This window comes from Pungitius pungitius, chromosome 16 (assembly GCF_949316345.1).
Source record: "Pungitius pungitius chromosome 16, fPunPun2.1, whole genome shotgun sequence".
NCBI lineage: Eukaryota > Metazoa > Chordata > Actinopteri > Perciformes > Gasterosteidae > Pungitius > Pungitius pungitius.
In genome coordinates this window covers 12,641,631-12,658,148 of record NC_084915.1, presented here as the reverse complement: position 1 = coordinate 12,658,148, position 16,518 = coordinate 12,641,631, and the positions used below count along the sequence as shown (strand labels likewise).

The window sequence follows — 16,518 nt, the reverse complement described above, 5'->3', positions numbered from 1 at the left end:
TTTATGGTCTAGTGAAAACATACTTACAGTAGACACAAAATATTCAACACTGACTCCCTCAAGCAGTACTGATATATTGTATATTTTGTCTTTGAGGTGGCCTGTTTAAATCAGGTAAACTTTTTTTTATTTTCAGGCACAGCGGACATAAGTTACCAGGCAGGGGCAGCGTGACAACGACATGCAAACAGCCTGCTGCAGAACGTCACTCATCATTCAGTCAGTGGGTCAATCAGTCCATTTTGTGAAAGCACAGTTCGAGCAAAACATTGACCGTAAAGGTTCAGATACATTATTTAGCCTTGAGGCAGAGACCTGTGGAGTTAAAAGATGTCTCCAATAACTTTGTATTAGACAATAACACACACACAAATCCCTATTGATATCAGTGCAGTAGACCCAGAGATATTCTTTTATTTTTCAACCTCCACTTTTCTTAATGGCCAACACATGGGGCCTACGTTGCAAACCATGTATCGCGAACGGCTAATTACGTCCGATAAACTCTTTTTCTTTGGAACTCAACAGGCGACACTGACTCGAGCGACGTCGTTTGATGTGTCTGCTGCCTTTTGGCGCTACTGAAGGCTTTGTACAACTTGTTTTCCCACCGTGTGCTGCAGCATTTCCCCCGAGACGCTTAAACGAGTTTTGATTTGCGGTGGCAAATATATTGATATTTAATATCCAATCCAAGTGTCAATTCACCTCCACAATACAGAAGCGGGGGGAATGGACTTTGATTTGAAGTGGCCTGCTATGCAGAAACAGTTCACCCAACCATGTGAAGGCCCTTCTTCAGTCCAGTCACCTCCATTTAATTGGGTTGTAGGTAGAAATCGGGGGGGAGATGACACAAAGTGTGTGTAATTCGAGCCCCTAACTATCAGCATGGCTTGACATGAAGAAAAATGATTGGAGATTCTTGAACATGAGCTAAATGTGTTCATTTTTTGTGTAACTTATAGGGAGTGATTTACTAATAAGATCATTTTCTGTTCAAACTAACTGCCCTAATATATATATATATATATAAAGAAATAATTGACGTACGTGCACAGTTCTGTTGTCCCTGTCCTCAATCACACGTACACTTCTGTGTACTGGTCAAAGGATCAGTAGCTTTCTCTGTTGATCCAGTCTTGTTCGTTGAAGTATCTCCTTCCGACGTCGACCTGCAGTCCGGTTCTGCAGAAATCCACATTAGCTTGGTAGGATTTCCGGTTTCCGCAGGTTCCGAGGTTGGTCCGGTAAGCGTCTTCTTTGCCGTTGGTGATGTACGTCTGATAGAGGTCGGCTTTTACCGCGGCCCCTCCAGCTCTGAGTTTTTGATCGTAGAGGTCACTCAATCCCCTGACGCTGCCGTCATAGAGGCCGTGGTCGCCGTACAAACTGCTGCCGTAGTGCTCACTCTTTGTCGTGCGGCGGCCCAGGCTCCTGTCATAAAGCTCCCTGTGCCCGCTGCCGCACAGACTGCCGCCATTCAAGTCCCTCTTTCCGGAGCGGCCCAGGCTGGCGTTGCAGAAGTCGCGGGTGGCGTGACGCCCGAGGCTGAGGTCGTTGAGGTCAAAGTTGAGGAAGCCGCTCTCCGTGCTGGCGAGGGTCACGAAGCCGCTCTCGGTGTCGCGGCCGCCCAGGTTGTCGTAGTCGCCGGTCGGAGTGTCGGGGGAAGAGCAAAGGAAAGAGGTGTTCTTGGTCTGCGGGCGAGCTGAGAGCAGGTCGTCGTCCTTCTGGGAGTGAATGACTTTGTAGACGTCATCCGGAGCCGGGTCGGGGCAAAGCCCCGGTTCCGTCTGGCACACTTCGGATTTCTGTTGTTTCCTGTTTCTGTCTCACACGCAGAAGAAAAGCATACAAATCGTTTGAGAACCGTACTTTGCAAATGTTGGAATAAGCATTGTGATGCTGCAGCCTAGATGGTCCTATGAAATAACTGGTGAACCATATTCATGTTTTTTGTGACCAAAGTTGTTTAAGATGCTCACCGTCTGGATAGCAGTTTGAAGCAGCAGACTCCGATCGCTGTCAGTAACAGCAGAATCAGGGAAACGGTGGGAGTGATGATGTAAATCCATCTAAGCGCTAAAAGAGGCAACAGACAACAGGGGAATCCGCATTTAGCGACTGTCAAGTTGGTGTCTGTATGAAGTGTATACTACCATGAATCTCGGGTCGGTCCACCTGTACTCCTGTCCTGGTTGTGGTCAATTGGATTCCACGGCAGGGCGGATGAAGGGAAATTATCTGGAAAGAGAAGCATTGTACACACAGTGAATATTGATCACACAGATTTCCATAATGTCCTCTGCGTCCTATTTTGTGACATTTTACCTGTTTGCGTGGAGTTGGGAGAAGGGGACGGTTCCGGTGGTCTCTCTGTGTAGAAAAATCAATCCCCATCAGCAATATTCAAATATTTTCAAAGTAAAGGCACATTGAAATACAGTATACGGTATTACCTGCTGTGTATTTGCAGATGAAGTTGTTCTTGGTTTCACAGTTGTCGTCGTTCCACTGGAACATGTAGAGTCCTCCCAGACCGGGAGGAGCCGAGGGTTGGTGATACATTACCACACACACACCTCATAGCCGCATGATGGCTCATCCTGATGCCATTTCCTATAACACACACACATATATACATACAAAGCACATGTACTGGATCACTTTTTCTGAAAGAAGTCTTTACAAAAGTCAAGTCAATTAAGTGTTACAGTAAATAAAGGTTAAAAAAACAATTTATTGGATGGTGCTGGTGTTTATTCGAGTAGACGCATCGGCCTACACTAGTTTATTATATGTGCATTAGTTGACCGACAAGTAAAAGGAAACCGCAGCACAGAAATTAAGAAATATGTTATAGCTAATTTTAAATCTGTAAGGACAGACATCCTAATACTTCCTTTTTTTTAAGATTGGAAAAAGAAAATGAATATCATTCTGTTTTTTGACCTCTCATTTTTTTTATATAGCTTATTTTTTAAGGAATCAGCCAGCAACAATTCTATTCAATATTTCCCATTCATGGACCTAAAATGAATGTTGGACCCACCTAAACGTGGACTTGCTGCCGTCCAGCCAGTAGTACTGTGAGGAGCAGTCCGAGCTGCTTTCTTCGTCGCCGTGGTTACGGCGGAGGCCGATCCAGAAGTCTCCATCAGTGGTACGGAGGTCTGTGATGAGCTGCTCTATGATCTTCTGCTCGGCTGCCGACTCCACGCTCAGCAGCTGTCCCCCGTCCCGTCTGCAGGCGAGTTCGGCCTCAACAAAGTTCAGCCGCCGCCGGAGCTCAGAGAAATAAGCCAGCTTGTAACATGGCCTGCCTTTTACCGCCTTGCACACACGCTGACCTGCACCCACACAAACACAAAAAAACACATTCTGCACCCAATAGAGATGGAGTTCGTCGTGGAAGCCTTTAATACTGAAACGTTTTTATTTTGAAAGAGGTGTGTTGCCCACCTCTGGCTTCGAATATGTCCGCTTCCAGATAAAACATCCAGCAAAAAGTTAGGAAGGCAAGACATGGAGGGACCCAAGATAGATGCACAAATGAGTCAAAAGTTCATTTCTTTAAGCTGTTTTGTGTTTTTTATTGCATTCCGCTTACCTGTGATGAGGCTTGTGGCTGCAGATGGATCAAAACACAAAAGCAGGAGGGGACAGAAGATTGTCAGCAGGTCCATCTTTGTCAGCTGTTCACCACCACCTTTTGTATTTTAGTTTAGTCTTTTCCATTCCGCTGTCTGATCCTTCAGCTGAGCCTCGAGAGGTGCAGCCGTATCTTTGGGTGTAAAAGAATTCCCCCAAAAAGGATGAAAGGCAAAGCCAAAAGGGGCAGGTCTTCTGCTGTATGTGCTGAATAAGAGACTACGTGAGACAGGAGGAGGCGCAGGAAGAGGAGGAGAAAAGACTGCGTGTTTTGGAGGGGGGGCTGTAATCTGTTAAGAGCAGATTTAATGATTGGGAGAAGAGGCTGCATCGATTGCAAGACATCTAATCATGCAAGTGCTTCTCGTTGTAAACGCTGACAAGCGGCAGATTGTGCTGCTTCCTTTGTTACTTAAGCTTTGGGTATTATCATTACAAAAGTGTTACATGAAAATGATCTGTTCTAACTCGATCAGGGACATTGCAGGGCTCACCTATTGTGTTTAAGTAAAAACAACAGATCACGGAGGTGGGATAATAATGTTTTTCTATTATATGGTCTCTCTGCAAAAGGAAAATGAGTAATTGAGATTTTGTTTTGACTGATTGGTTATTGTTTCAAAATGATACTAAATCCTGATTGGAGGAGACTCAATACATCGTCCCATTTTTCCATTTGAGCTGTGCCCCCTTTAATTCAGTGAAAAACGCAGTGGTAAAAACCAAATACTGTCTTTAAAACGACCAACAATAATTATGTTATTTGTGTAACTTAATAAAATAGACTGCGGGTTAAAAAGCTATTTCAGAACATTTAGTGTGAAATCAAGGATATTATTGATTCACAAAGGAAACAACATCCCTGATTGTTTCCCAGTATCATCAAGAGTTATTTCATAATTTACCACTCTCAAGCTAAAGTAAGCAGTTGCTTTACTTAGCGAAAATGTCTGGATTTGTGTAATCTAACAAACATCAGTTTTCAAAGTGCTCGTCATTGGATGCTGCTTGACCTTTGGACGGGAGCAAGGCAGCTGGTCTTTGAGCTAGTCGATGGGCCGCTCACAGTAGCTTCAAAGTGACTTCATTTCGGACTGTTGGCCAGTTTGATTCATTTAGTTAGGTTTATTTAGCCGGCTGCCGGTTGTTTATTGAGTGATATCAATCTTTGCACCAACTAAGATTGCAGAAAACTTTATTAACCAACAGTTTGAGTTCATTTGGAGTTAAGATTGTTAAATTAAAAAACTAAATCAATACAAGAAATGTGAAAAGACAAGAAACTCGGCTCGTACAAATGCTTAATGATCCAAACGATTTTGTGACAGTACGGGTTAGTACCAAGGGAGCTTTCTGTCAACATAATGCCTGAAATATAATTTCATATTCAAGCATCAGGATCAGCAGGAGTGCATTTGAGTAAGGCACACTTTTCCTAGAACAAATGGAGGGAAAGTGTGTGTGTGCGGTTCTTAATGGTAGTAATTTAAAAAAATGGGCCATAAGGTTGATTTAGGGATCGCAGAGAGACACATAATAGAAAGACACATCATAATTCCACTAAGCGTGTTTGGAGGAAGAAGAATGATGAGTACCATACTGAGAACACCATCCCTACTGTGAAGCATGGGGGGGTAGCATCGTGCTTTGGGGGTGTTTTTCTGCACTGTAATAAGGAGAGGATGATCGGGGCCATGTATTGTGAGATTTTTGGGGAACAACCTCCTTCCCTCAGTCAGAGCATTGAAGATGGGTCGAGGCTGGGTCTTCCAACATGACAATGACCCGAAGCACACAGCCAGGATAACCAAGGAGTGGCTCTGTATGAAGCATATCAAGGTTCTGGCGTGGCCTAGCCAGCCTCGAGACCTAAACCTAATAGAGACTCTTTGGAGGGAGCTCAAACTCCGTGTTTCTCAGCGACAGCCCAGAAACCTGACTGATGTAGAGAAGATCTGTGTGGAGGAGTGGGCCAAAATCCCTCCTGCAGTGTGTTCAAACCTGGGGAAAAACTACAGGAAACGTTTGACATCTGTCATTGCAAACAAAGGCTACTGCACCAAATATTAACATTGATTTTCCGAGGTGTTCAAATACTTATGTGCAGCTGGATCATACAAATAAATAGTTTAAAAATCATACATTGTGATTTCTGGATATTTTTTTTTGATTATGTCTCTCACAGTGGACATGCACCTACGATGACAATTTCAGACCCCTCCATTATTTCTAAGTGGGAGAAATTGTCAAACAGTAGGGTGTTCAAATACTTATTTTCCTCACTGTATATATATATAATATATATATATATATATATATACACAATCACCCGATCTCCCTCTTCTTATAACTCGACTGATATGTAACTCGCTAAACAGCATGCTAGCTTCATTAGCATGTTAGCTTTGATTGAAAGTTTGATATTATAACCAACAACATGTACTGTATATACAACAGGCTTTTTTAGTCAGACCTGACATACGTTATAGCTGGTTAACATCGGTTACACTCAGATAATATCTCAATATCTTGACAGAGAACCCGTTGAACTGAACTTGTGAACGTTTTTTTGATTCATGAAGTATTTTGATTATTTCAGATACAAATTTACTCCACTCTAAAGTACTTTGTTAAGCTACGTTTTTTTTTATTTTTATCGGTCCTATCAAATACAAATGACAAAAAACATATGTCAAATACATATATACGTAATGGAATAAGTGCCCTTCCCTGGGTGTGGGGGTGAGGCAGCCCTGAATAATACTGTCTGTATGCTGTTGGATGGAACAGATGGACAGAAATCACTTTAGGTGCAACAGATTGATTTCGGTCAAAGGATTTTGTTTCAATTGAAGGCGGGAAGTGGATGTTGGCATTTGCTGTTGATGCTATTGGACATAAAGGAGAAGACTAAAAGGGGTAACAGAGTCCTCCAGAGGGATTCAGTAAGAAATGAACCTTGTTTTAAATGTCGGCCTTGTTTACAGCCTCTGAGACCAAGAAAAGTCTTCATTCAATTAAGCCTCTCCCATTTGTTCCTCCTCTTGCAGTCTGTCTTCCTTCGTCTCTGCCTCCCCCTCTTATCCATCTGACCTCATCTCTCTCTTCCAATTACTTAAAGGGAGACCGGATGAATGTTCCCATGGGAAACCAGTACATTACTGACCCAAATTACCCTCTCTCCACACACACACACACACACACACACACACACACACGCAGACAATCACACAAGGGTGGACTTTCGTCATGTCAGAGAAACCAAATATTCATGTTAATGAATCACTAGGGTTTCTTGGACATTTAGCCAATTTGCAAACGTAGAGGGAATTGCTAAATGTACATTTTAACTGGGCCGAAGCCTGACAGCGTAATTGTCAACAGATCATAGTTACACAGTAACATAACATTTGATTTGAAGCCATAAACCTGCTCTGACCACAACAAATCCTTTGTAATGCAATGGCCTCGTTTGTTTGTGGGTTGTAAAGACACGCCAATGAATGTCAAATGCAGTTCATTATCATGTCACAGCCAGAAAGAGAAGGAAACAACTTAATTACTCACCGGAAAAATAACTTGACTTTTCACTAAATGGAATTTGGATGATCTTTGCTGGCACGCTGCCGGACTGAGAGTCCGCATTGCGTTCGCCTGCAGAGCTGGAAATGAGCCCTGAGTCACTGACCTGCTCCATCAGCACAGCTGCTCCATAAAAGAGCTTTGGAGAGAACTTTTTAAGTGCTGTAGAAAGTCTTTATTTCTGTAAAAAAAAATACCTTTTTGGAAAAAGTGTACGAGAAAGGAAAATTATACATGAATTATGAAAAAAACAAGTCTGCCTTTTTTCATAAATTGAGGGAACATATTATTTTCATCATGGAGACATGCAGATAAGCTATATGCAGTTTTGTTCAACAGTTAGTTATTAAAGAGCATTTAAGCTCAATATTTGGCTTTCTTTTGATAGTCCAAAGTGGAGGAAACATTTGAACAACCTCTCCAACAGTAGAGATATTAAATACCAGGCGATTTCAGAAGTATCATATTGTCTTTTCAAGATCTATGAACTATTTATGGATAACGAGTGTTGGTTTTGGTTGATCAAATGAATTTACTAAATCAGAAATAAAGGTGAAATATCAGAATTATACAAAAAACAAAATATCACTATAAAAGCAGTTCTTCTTTGTGTATGCTCTTTTTTATGTATGCTTTTGACAAGAAAACATCTGAAAAGGTGAGCATTTCATTGCAAAGGTACATAAACCAACGTGTTTAGACATTCAGTGTACACACATTTTAAATGGCAAAACAAATTACAGTCTGAAAATACATTTTAGTTTGGCAAAAATTCCAAAGGTGTGTAATCGGTCTGGTCCTCTTTTCCAAGGATCGATTTGAGAAAAGGGATAACTCTAAAAAGATTGATATGGAAATCTCTTGACTTCTCTCCTGACTCAATGACACCACCACCGGACCCGCACAAATCCTCGTTTCCCCAGCTGACCAATGCAACCTGTGCAAGAGACATATGGTTAATTAAAGAACTCACCTCATTCATTTCACTCTACTTCCTTGTTGCCACCGGGGGGGAATTCGTGAGGGATTTACTGTTTGATAAATTTGCTTTGTACCTGTATGGTGCGACGCTCATAGTTCTTAAACACAGCACCTCCAGAGTCACCTGTCCAATTAGACACATGTGGATAAACCCCAAACTCACCTTGAATTCTTTAGTCCTTCAAAATAATTGGCCTCGCTGAGTGGTCTGCACTACTGTTTGCAGGGATATTATCTAGTTATATGCTAATGTACCCTGAATTAGAAAGGTTATTGCTGCGTCTCTTATGGGGTAAACATCATCATAGCTCAACGGATGTTCATAAGACAGAAAGTAAAGAAATAAGATAGCGAACCTACCGTGGCATGCTATATGATCTCTGAAAGGAGTCCGACCGCCAGTGCATATGAAGTTATCGGTCACAACTTCACTTACATTGGCAGTTGTTATGCCTGGTGCTTCCAATGCATGTCTGATGCAATCACCTCTCTGCATTGGTGGAATGGAGGAAGAACAAAAGGTAAGTGTGGCTTTTAGGTTTGTAGTGAATTAATGAAGAAAACGCACAGCACAGCTCAACTTACATTTCCACCCAGCTTTGCATGGGCCTCTTTTAAAGCGACCGTGTTTCCTCTTTTTGTCAGGAAATTGAGTCTTTCAAGATGATTCTTGAGCAGAATCTCCTCTGTAATAGGAGAACAGAAATACAGTAAATTGTATATTAGGCTTTAGAGGTTTTTATTGAACTGCAAGGCTGCTATATTGACATATTTTATTTCAATAGGAATCATGTGTATTTATGTTATTCTTGTTCTTTCATTGTACAATACAATCCAACGCAGATTTTGTTATTACGAGGACGACGCTGTATGTTTTAGGTGTTAATGTACACCTCTCGAATGGATCTCTAGTTGTGGGAATGTTATTTTCTTCCCTGGGATGTGTATTTTTAGGACAAGGAATATTAAATATTCCTTTTAAAATATTCTTGTTAAAAAAAAATTCTGACAAATCTTTTTACTAACAAACCAACAAATGGAGGTAAATTGATAGTATGTGCCAACATTGGTACTTTAACTGACAACCTTTACAGTCTACTTTTGTATTTCTGTTGGAAATCAGGGACCCTTTGTTTCAAATTACTGAGGGATTTGAGTGGTATATTTACCACCATTTACATGACTATGTGTCATGAAAAAAGAGACCTTAGGAAATGTGATCGATTGTGGTTATTTTCTAAACTGCTAAAGTTTTTGATTTTTGCTGTAACCATGCGTGTTAGTCAGGTTCCCTCACCTTGTTGCCTGCAGGTGGAAGCGCCAACCAGTTGTAGAGCATTACTGGTCGCAATAGTGCAAGGTATGCAAATAGGTCTGGACAAGACACCAACAACATAACATGGAGAGGAAAGTCAATAACTTTTAGTACAGAATCTTCATTCATAAAATACAATGGACCTATAATGTTTTCCCATGGACAACATTTATCTGTTAACCAGTGCATGTGTGATTTTTATTGTAAAATTGACAATGTAACATCACTTCTGAACATTAATAGTGTTTGTAGGACACAAATTCTCACCTAGCGATGTTTGAGATTTTAACATCATTCTTCAGTTGGATAAGAGCCACATCATAATCATAAAACTCCTTCACCCCCTTATTCTCTTTTGCTGTATTATTGTAGTTTGGGTGTAATTTGAACTCCTCAACAAGTTCTGTAAAAAAGACATAACCAAGAATTTGTATTATGGTTTGTTATGGAGTCGATTGCAGAAAATTTTTGTTCAAATATGGTTATTTGTGATTCCATGACCAAAGGACCTACTGTAACATCTATTGTGTTATGATGGGATAAAGAAAGAAAGGTGGCATGAGTAAACAAACATTTATCTTTACCGCTGATCCCTCCATCACCAATTTCGACTTTGACATGTTCAGCTAAATCTCCAAATTTGAAGCAGTGAGCAGCAGTCAAGATGAACTTAGAGGTCACCAAAGAGCCGATGCAGTTACTTGGCTTCTCTCTCTGCAGATATATATATATAAAATAGTTTGTGACAGAGAATAATTTCATAGTTTCATCATTCAAGTATTTTCCTTTGATTGTACTGATTGCTGTGGTGACTGAAAGTTTTACCTCGACTCTGATGAACGCCGACCATGGATACTTTTTCCTAACGGCATTTTCTACTGCTTCATATTCCTTGTGAAGACCACATAGACCCTTGACTTCTTCTTCATCTGCATAAAAAAAACAGATAAATGTTGCTCACGTCAGTATATTTAGGATCAAGAAAATACTCAATGTTAAAATAAAGCATCACAATGTAATTTTTTCAAATATTTGTTTTAAGTTGACTTTCATTTATTTTTTACATGACACCTTTATATGAATAGGTCAGTGTGCGAACATCTTTTTACACATGATTTTAATCTGTTAATGTTTTCGTCCAACTTTTGGGGGTTTGCACTCCCAAATTGTCAGCAAACAGTTTAATCTCATATGAAGAGAAACAATAAGACTAAGTCCACAGCCTGCTGTCTACTTATTGCAGTGGCTTTGAGCTGAAACGAAGTACAGTTGATGTTTTACAGCAGGGGTCTTCAACTAAAATGTGAAGAGGTCCTGTTAGAGAACATTTCTCGAAGCAAAGGTCCGGAAGATCCTACTTAGTGTGATTAAATAGAGGAATAGAGTTGTATCAAACTCTGCATGTAACCAATACACAACAAATCAAATGAATTCAGTGCGATTCTAAAACCCCTTTGACAATATTTGTTGTCATGTAACAAAAAACTGAACATATATGTACCTGCAAATATGAATAATGTTCTCAGAATTAACAAAATAAAAGTAGGGCTATATTTAAAAATGTCTGTATGTTCAAATAAAGCGCATCAAATGAGAAAAAATAAAATAACAGGATGATAAGCTTGAAATGACCCTTTTCTGAGCATATGAGACACAAACTGTCACTGTCCATTTGTTCCTCATTTTTCTCACCCATCCCTTTCTCTCGCTTTCTCCGTCCCACTCGTCTTTTTCTCAAATTCCTCTATCTTTCTTTTCTTCCTACCATCTTTTTATTTGTAATTTGCCGCTACCTCGTTTTCCCGCAGGATTGAGACGATATCATCATCCTGCCTGGAATGCAAAGACTTGATTGGTCGAGTGGTATCACGTGGGATGGTTTAACTCGAATGCAATTGGTCAGTGCTTTAACGCGCATGTCCCACTAACGTTGCTACAAGCAACATACATACATACATACATATACAATACATAATATATATATAGATATATATCTATATATATATTTCTCAAATCCCCCATATTCTTCCTTACATTTTTACAGAAGACTTACCAATTATTTCATCAAATGTCTCGTTTAAATTTGTTATGTCCTTCATTCTGAAGTAATGCTTGCCGTCTTTTCCTGCTGTGAGTGGCATGAGCTCCGTGTCCAGGATATCCTTTCCAACGCCAAAAATATAAATGTCTGCAACAGAACAAAAAGCAGCAGCCGGCGAGGCCTTATTATGTAGCAATGAAATGTTACTGAGAAAAAATAGCATGCGGCTGAATAAAGAAGAATGTAAAACTCACCCAGATATTCGTCTCTTGACTCATTCTTCTTTTGACCAGTGGGATCCAGGTAGACCATGTTTTTTATTTTCTGCACGGTACGATCGGGTGATCCACCCATATTATAAGCCCCTGCAATGAAACAAACCATTGTGTTGAAATGATGTTCAGAAACTCATATTTAATCGTTTCTCCTACTTTCAGCTTCTATATTTTATTTAACATGAATATTTATCTTCCGTAATTCCAAACATTTTCAATTAAAGAGTAGTGACAGTTATAAGAAATAGTGAATTGATGAACATTAAAGGAATAATCGAAAATATTGGGAAATAAATGTATTAAATTTAGATAACGATAACCTTCTGCAAGAAAGAAAATAAGCATGTTATCCAAAATGTTCCTTAAAAACAATTAATTAATTTGCCCTCAGCAAAGGACATAGGCAGCTTTACTGCTGAAATCATTTAATATTCCAAGTAGATATTACCGTCTGTGAAAACCATTAGGACATGGCGATGTTCCTCAAAATTCTTGTCTCCAACTCGTTGCTTCATTATGGACATTCTCTCCAGAAATGTTTTAAAGAGGAGGTTCAGATCTGTCCCTGTGTTTTTGTCTTTGAGTCAAAAGACAAACACACACACACACACAAACACAGTAAAACATAGATCTAGTCGTGCATTAAGACAGTATTTAAAAAATATATTTTTATATTTTTGTCTCACCATCTACTTTAAATTTTTTCATTTCATCCAACATGTTTTTTGGCTTTATGTCTTTATCCAGAAAATCAAGAATTTTGACAACTTCAAACACTTCAGAGGAGAAAAAGACTATTTCATAATTTGGAGTCACGCTGAAGGAGGAAATCTGTGGAAACATAAATTAAATCAGTTATAAAAGGTGGGGTTTTATTAGTGTTTGAACTTCTGACACAATTTTGTGAACACATGCAAACCTGTCAAACTGCTGTGAAATGTCTTTGTCGATAACAATGCAATAATGCTGCTAATGCATCAAACTGCTTATGGTTGTTATTTTGTTGATTCATTGATTCATTTATCAGCAGAAAGAGAATCCTGTAGTGTGCACTGGTTGCAAGCCAAGGCACTCATGCCAAGAAGCATCAGTCACGATTTTGACGTGTAATTCATAATGCATTTACTTATAATGGGCTGTTGTGACTGCAGCCAAATGGTGAGGGATTATGTTGGGTTATGTAGATCCAGTGCGCCAAATGTGCATCTAAAAGTGTGTCAGATAATAGAAAAGCCTTCTTTGTCAGCCTACAACGTAATATGATAAGAGTATTGCTTTAAATTGTGAAAACTTCCCAACCAATTAGTATCATAACATAGAAAAAGCTAATGCAGTAGAAACAAAGATATTTATAACTGTAGTAGCAGTAAGTTGCAGATGTGTGGGGCACATGGAGTAATACATTCAAAGGTTAATTAAGCCATGATGAATCATATGAATAAATGCAGTCAGAATATATCAAATAGAGATAAAATAATTATATACATATTTAAAACTCTGCTTATTATCTCATCCTGATCCTAAATTTCTGACATGTTTCAACAACTCTGAAAATGCATTGCCAGCATACATTATCAGTCAGTTCAGTTCTTTCAACTGAGCTCATATCAGCAAACATCTTACATCTCCAGAAGCAGCTGGATGTTTGCAAATTCAGCCCATTGAAAGTCAAGAGATTCTGTGGCAGTTGCTGACGTATCATTCTCAATAAAACTCACTTTTCTGTCATCTTTAATCAAAAGGAAAGCTGCTTGTTTCTTACCTTTGAAATAAGTACTGTGATAGCATTTATTGCCTTATCAACTTCTGCCTGTTCGATGCTCTCAGAAATGTCCACCCCAATGTAGATGTTGAGTGTGCCATGTTTTGGAATCCTGATTTTTCTCCCCAGCTGTGTTTCATCTAAAAAATCCACAAAATGTCTTGTTATTGTACCATATATTACATGATATATTCATTTGTAATTGATTCTATAAGGATATTATAATGATTTTAAACACATTTAAACTTAGATTACTATATACTGATCTCAAGTATTATGACATAATTCAAATGAGTAGACTTTAATGGAGTTACCTAAAAAATTGTAGATACATTTATTATGAACAGAAAATGACACAAAATGTGCCGTAATAGCCAGACAATATTACACAACATTGCTATTAAATATATTATTATTAGCTCAGGAACTTACCTGAGGGCTCTAAAATGGTTAAGCTGTCTCTGATCGCGCTGCCAAATGACTCTGAGACTTCCAAAGAAGTGTCATAGGTGTGTCTATCTGCAAGAAGCAAAAGCCACATAAATATAATCTTGTGATAATCTTCACTCCTATGTGAAGTGCTATTGAATAAATGGGATGGAAAAAAGAACACCAAAGTTCATATTGTTGACCTCTTGCTTTAGTTCCTGTATACGTACCACCACATAACAACCTCTCTCTGAACTACGCACCTCAGAAAGCAAAGCATTTAAAGCAAGGGTCATTCTGCCACATCAAACATATTAACCCATCAGACCTCACCAGTTTAATTACCACCAATCTTCTTCCACTTCCCACCTCGTCACTTCTAAAGGCCTATTAAAAAGACTATTGTATCTATAAAGTCTATCTTCTGCACTTGATACTTTATGTCCTCTGGAAACATGGGTTGTGTGGTAATCGCATGGACTGGTCAGCTAAGGTTTTGGGTCATCATCTAAATGCACAACAGAGATTCTGGTCAATGCTTCGGTCACGTTACACATTGGCTGCCACAATGCGATTCTGGCAGTGATCCCCAACAAAAATGTAGGTACCGTTACTGGTAGAGCGGAGACCATTGGCTTGGAAGAAATGGTGATGTAAAGTGTTTTTTTTTTTAAAGGTCTTACAGTAGCATGTTGGCTCTATGCCGGTCCACTGGCCATTCTCCTGACACAGTCTCTCTTCAGAGCCCACCAACAATAGGTTGCCAATGCAGCTGTATTTTACTGTATTGTCAATTCCGAATATGTCCCCTGTTCTTGAGGTGCCGGCGGGGATTCCCGGATCAGCACAATTGTTCTCTGCTGCTGTAACCACAAGAAAAGACCAAAAACGGGTCGTGAAACTATTTCCCATGATGATGATGTACCCCAAAGTGTATACGGCTGTTTAGGACTTACTGTCCCGGCTACAGATGGGCGTGGAGCCGCTCCACTTCCCATTCGGCAAGCATACACGTTTGGTGGAGCCTTTCAATGTGTATCCCGAGTAGCACTCATACGTGGTCTCGTTGTGCACAAAGTATCTCTCCAGAAATGGCGAGACGTTTCCGTTCTGCAGCACATTGGGGTCCGGGCATTCAACAACTGCAAAACAAAGGTATCTAAGCCGTCATGTAAATCGGGCAACCTGAGGCAAAGTGAGAAACATCATCATCATCACATCATCATCATCACATCACTCACCCTTGCATTTCTGAGGGGGAAATCTTTTGGGTGGTGGTCTCCAGCTGCCATCAGGTTGGCACATGCGGGTCAAATGGGGGTACGGATAGTAGTCGTCGGGACACTGGTAGATCAACATGCTGTCTTTATTTAGCTGCTTGGTGAAGGTGTAATGGCCTCCTGCAATTTGTATTCTCTCCTCTGTGCAATCACAACGTACTTCCCCTCCTGAAAAATAAGATTAGAGTGTTTTGGGGCATGCAGTGTAGTACGTACGTCAACATATGTTAATGCCCTTCAGAACTAAGTCATTGATTTCACATGCTGCCCCTTTAACACCTTGCTCGAGCCCTGCAGATGAAGTACATCCAGTACATATTAGGAACATCAAATCAGCAAGAAGAGTTCAGTTCGACTTCAATAAAAGGAAAAGGTGCAAAGTCTCCATGATATCTATTAAAAACGGATGATGCAGTTAATAGTAACGATTTCAAGAAGAACACATTTCAACTGGAAAAATCTTTCAATGTATTTGTCCCCTACACTTTTACTTTCATAACAGTTTTCAGTTGCAGTGTTAAATTATTGTTATTTGTTAAGCTATTGACCAAAAATACATCACTGTTTTGAAAACAATATAAAGTAAATGTAGCTCACCCATACAAAGGAGACATGAAAGTACAGTGAGACAAATCCATTGCATTGAAAATCCCATGTTGAACTCGAAACGGAGAAACCTTAAAGGGAGATTTAGCAGGACTGAGAGTGATGTTCAGAAAGAGGGGCTGGAATCAAAAAGACCATCCTAGTACTTATTAACCTCATGATAGATAAAGGGAAATCGATAGTGTGCGTTACAGAAACCAGCCAAGCCACTTCCCGATATTTGGAACATTGCATTCATCTATTATTCAAAACATTTCATTTCAATCAACTCAACTCAATTAGATACAAAATGGGCAATTTCATTTAACTACACAGTATTAACTGATTCTACTTTTTAAATGTTGTGTGTCCTTCAGTAGGTAGACCTTGAGTTGTGTACACACACTATCACGTTGCATAGAAAACACCAGGGTTGTGACACAGAGAGAATATACAAACATGTGCTTCATCATTTCCCAAAACCTGCAGGCATTGTTGGGAATTTCTTATTGACACACTGAATTATTGATTTAACAGCCAGTCAAAACAGAACGATTAACTGATCTTTTGGAAGATTTTAGGGTAATTACTCAGTTAGAAGACATATTTGCACAATA

The 16,518-nt window shown here is 39.6% G+C and overlaps 2 protein-coding genes across 4 annotated transcripts; both read right to left on the bottom strand.

The window, feature by feature from the left end:
* Positions 1-6: 6 nt before the first annotated feature.
* On the bottom strand, positions 7-7,379 carry layna (layilin a). Its single transcript, XM_037468167.2, is given in 10 exon segments — positions 7-1,827; positions 1,986-2,082; positions 2,182-2,244; positions 2,332-2,376; positions 2,460-2,580; positions 2,583-2,619; positions 3,053-3,350; positions 3,463-3,483; positions 3,611-3,628; positions 7,219-7,379. Coding segments are annotated over 10 exon segments (1,542 nt in total). The 5' UTR covers positions 7,349-7,379; the 3' UTR covers positions 7-1,115.
* A 454-nt stretch (positions 7,380-7,833) lies between these two features.
* Positions 7,834-16,063, bottom strand: LOC119215742 (complement factor B-like). Of its 3 annotated transcripts, none has more exons than XM_037468161.2 (18): positions 15,914-16,063; positions 15,278-15,484; positions 14,993-15,178; positions 14,720-14,899; positions 14,040-14,126; positions 13,608-13,747; positions 12,532-12,676; positions 12,294-12,422; positions 11,825-11,935; positions 11,583-11,717; positions 10,355-10,458; positions 10,114-10,243; positions 9,797-9,932; positions 9,512-9,588; positions 8,800-8,900; positions 8,575-8,704; positions 8,289-8,338; positions 7,834-8,170 (listed from the first exon to the last, which is right to left on the bottom strand). In XM_037468161.2, the coding sequence occupies exons 1-18, from the start codon at positions 15,969-15,971 to the stop codon at positions 7,991-7,993; spliced, it is 2,286 nt and encodes a 761-aa protein (XP_037324058.2). In that variant the 5' UTR covers positions 15,972-16,063; the 3' UTR covers positions 7,834-7,990. The 3 variants fall into 3 exon arrangements, with proteins under 3 accessions (XP_037324058.2, XP_037324059.2, XP_062414105.1); XM_037468162.2 differs by having other exon boundaries at positions 14,720-14,896; XM_062558121.1 differs by lacking the exon at positions 8,289-8,338.
* Between the last annotated feature and the right edge of the window lie 455 nt (positions 16,064-16,518).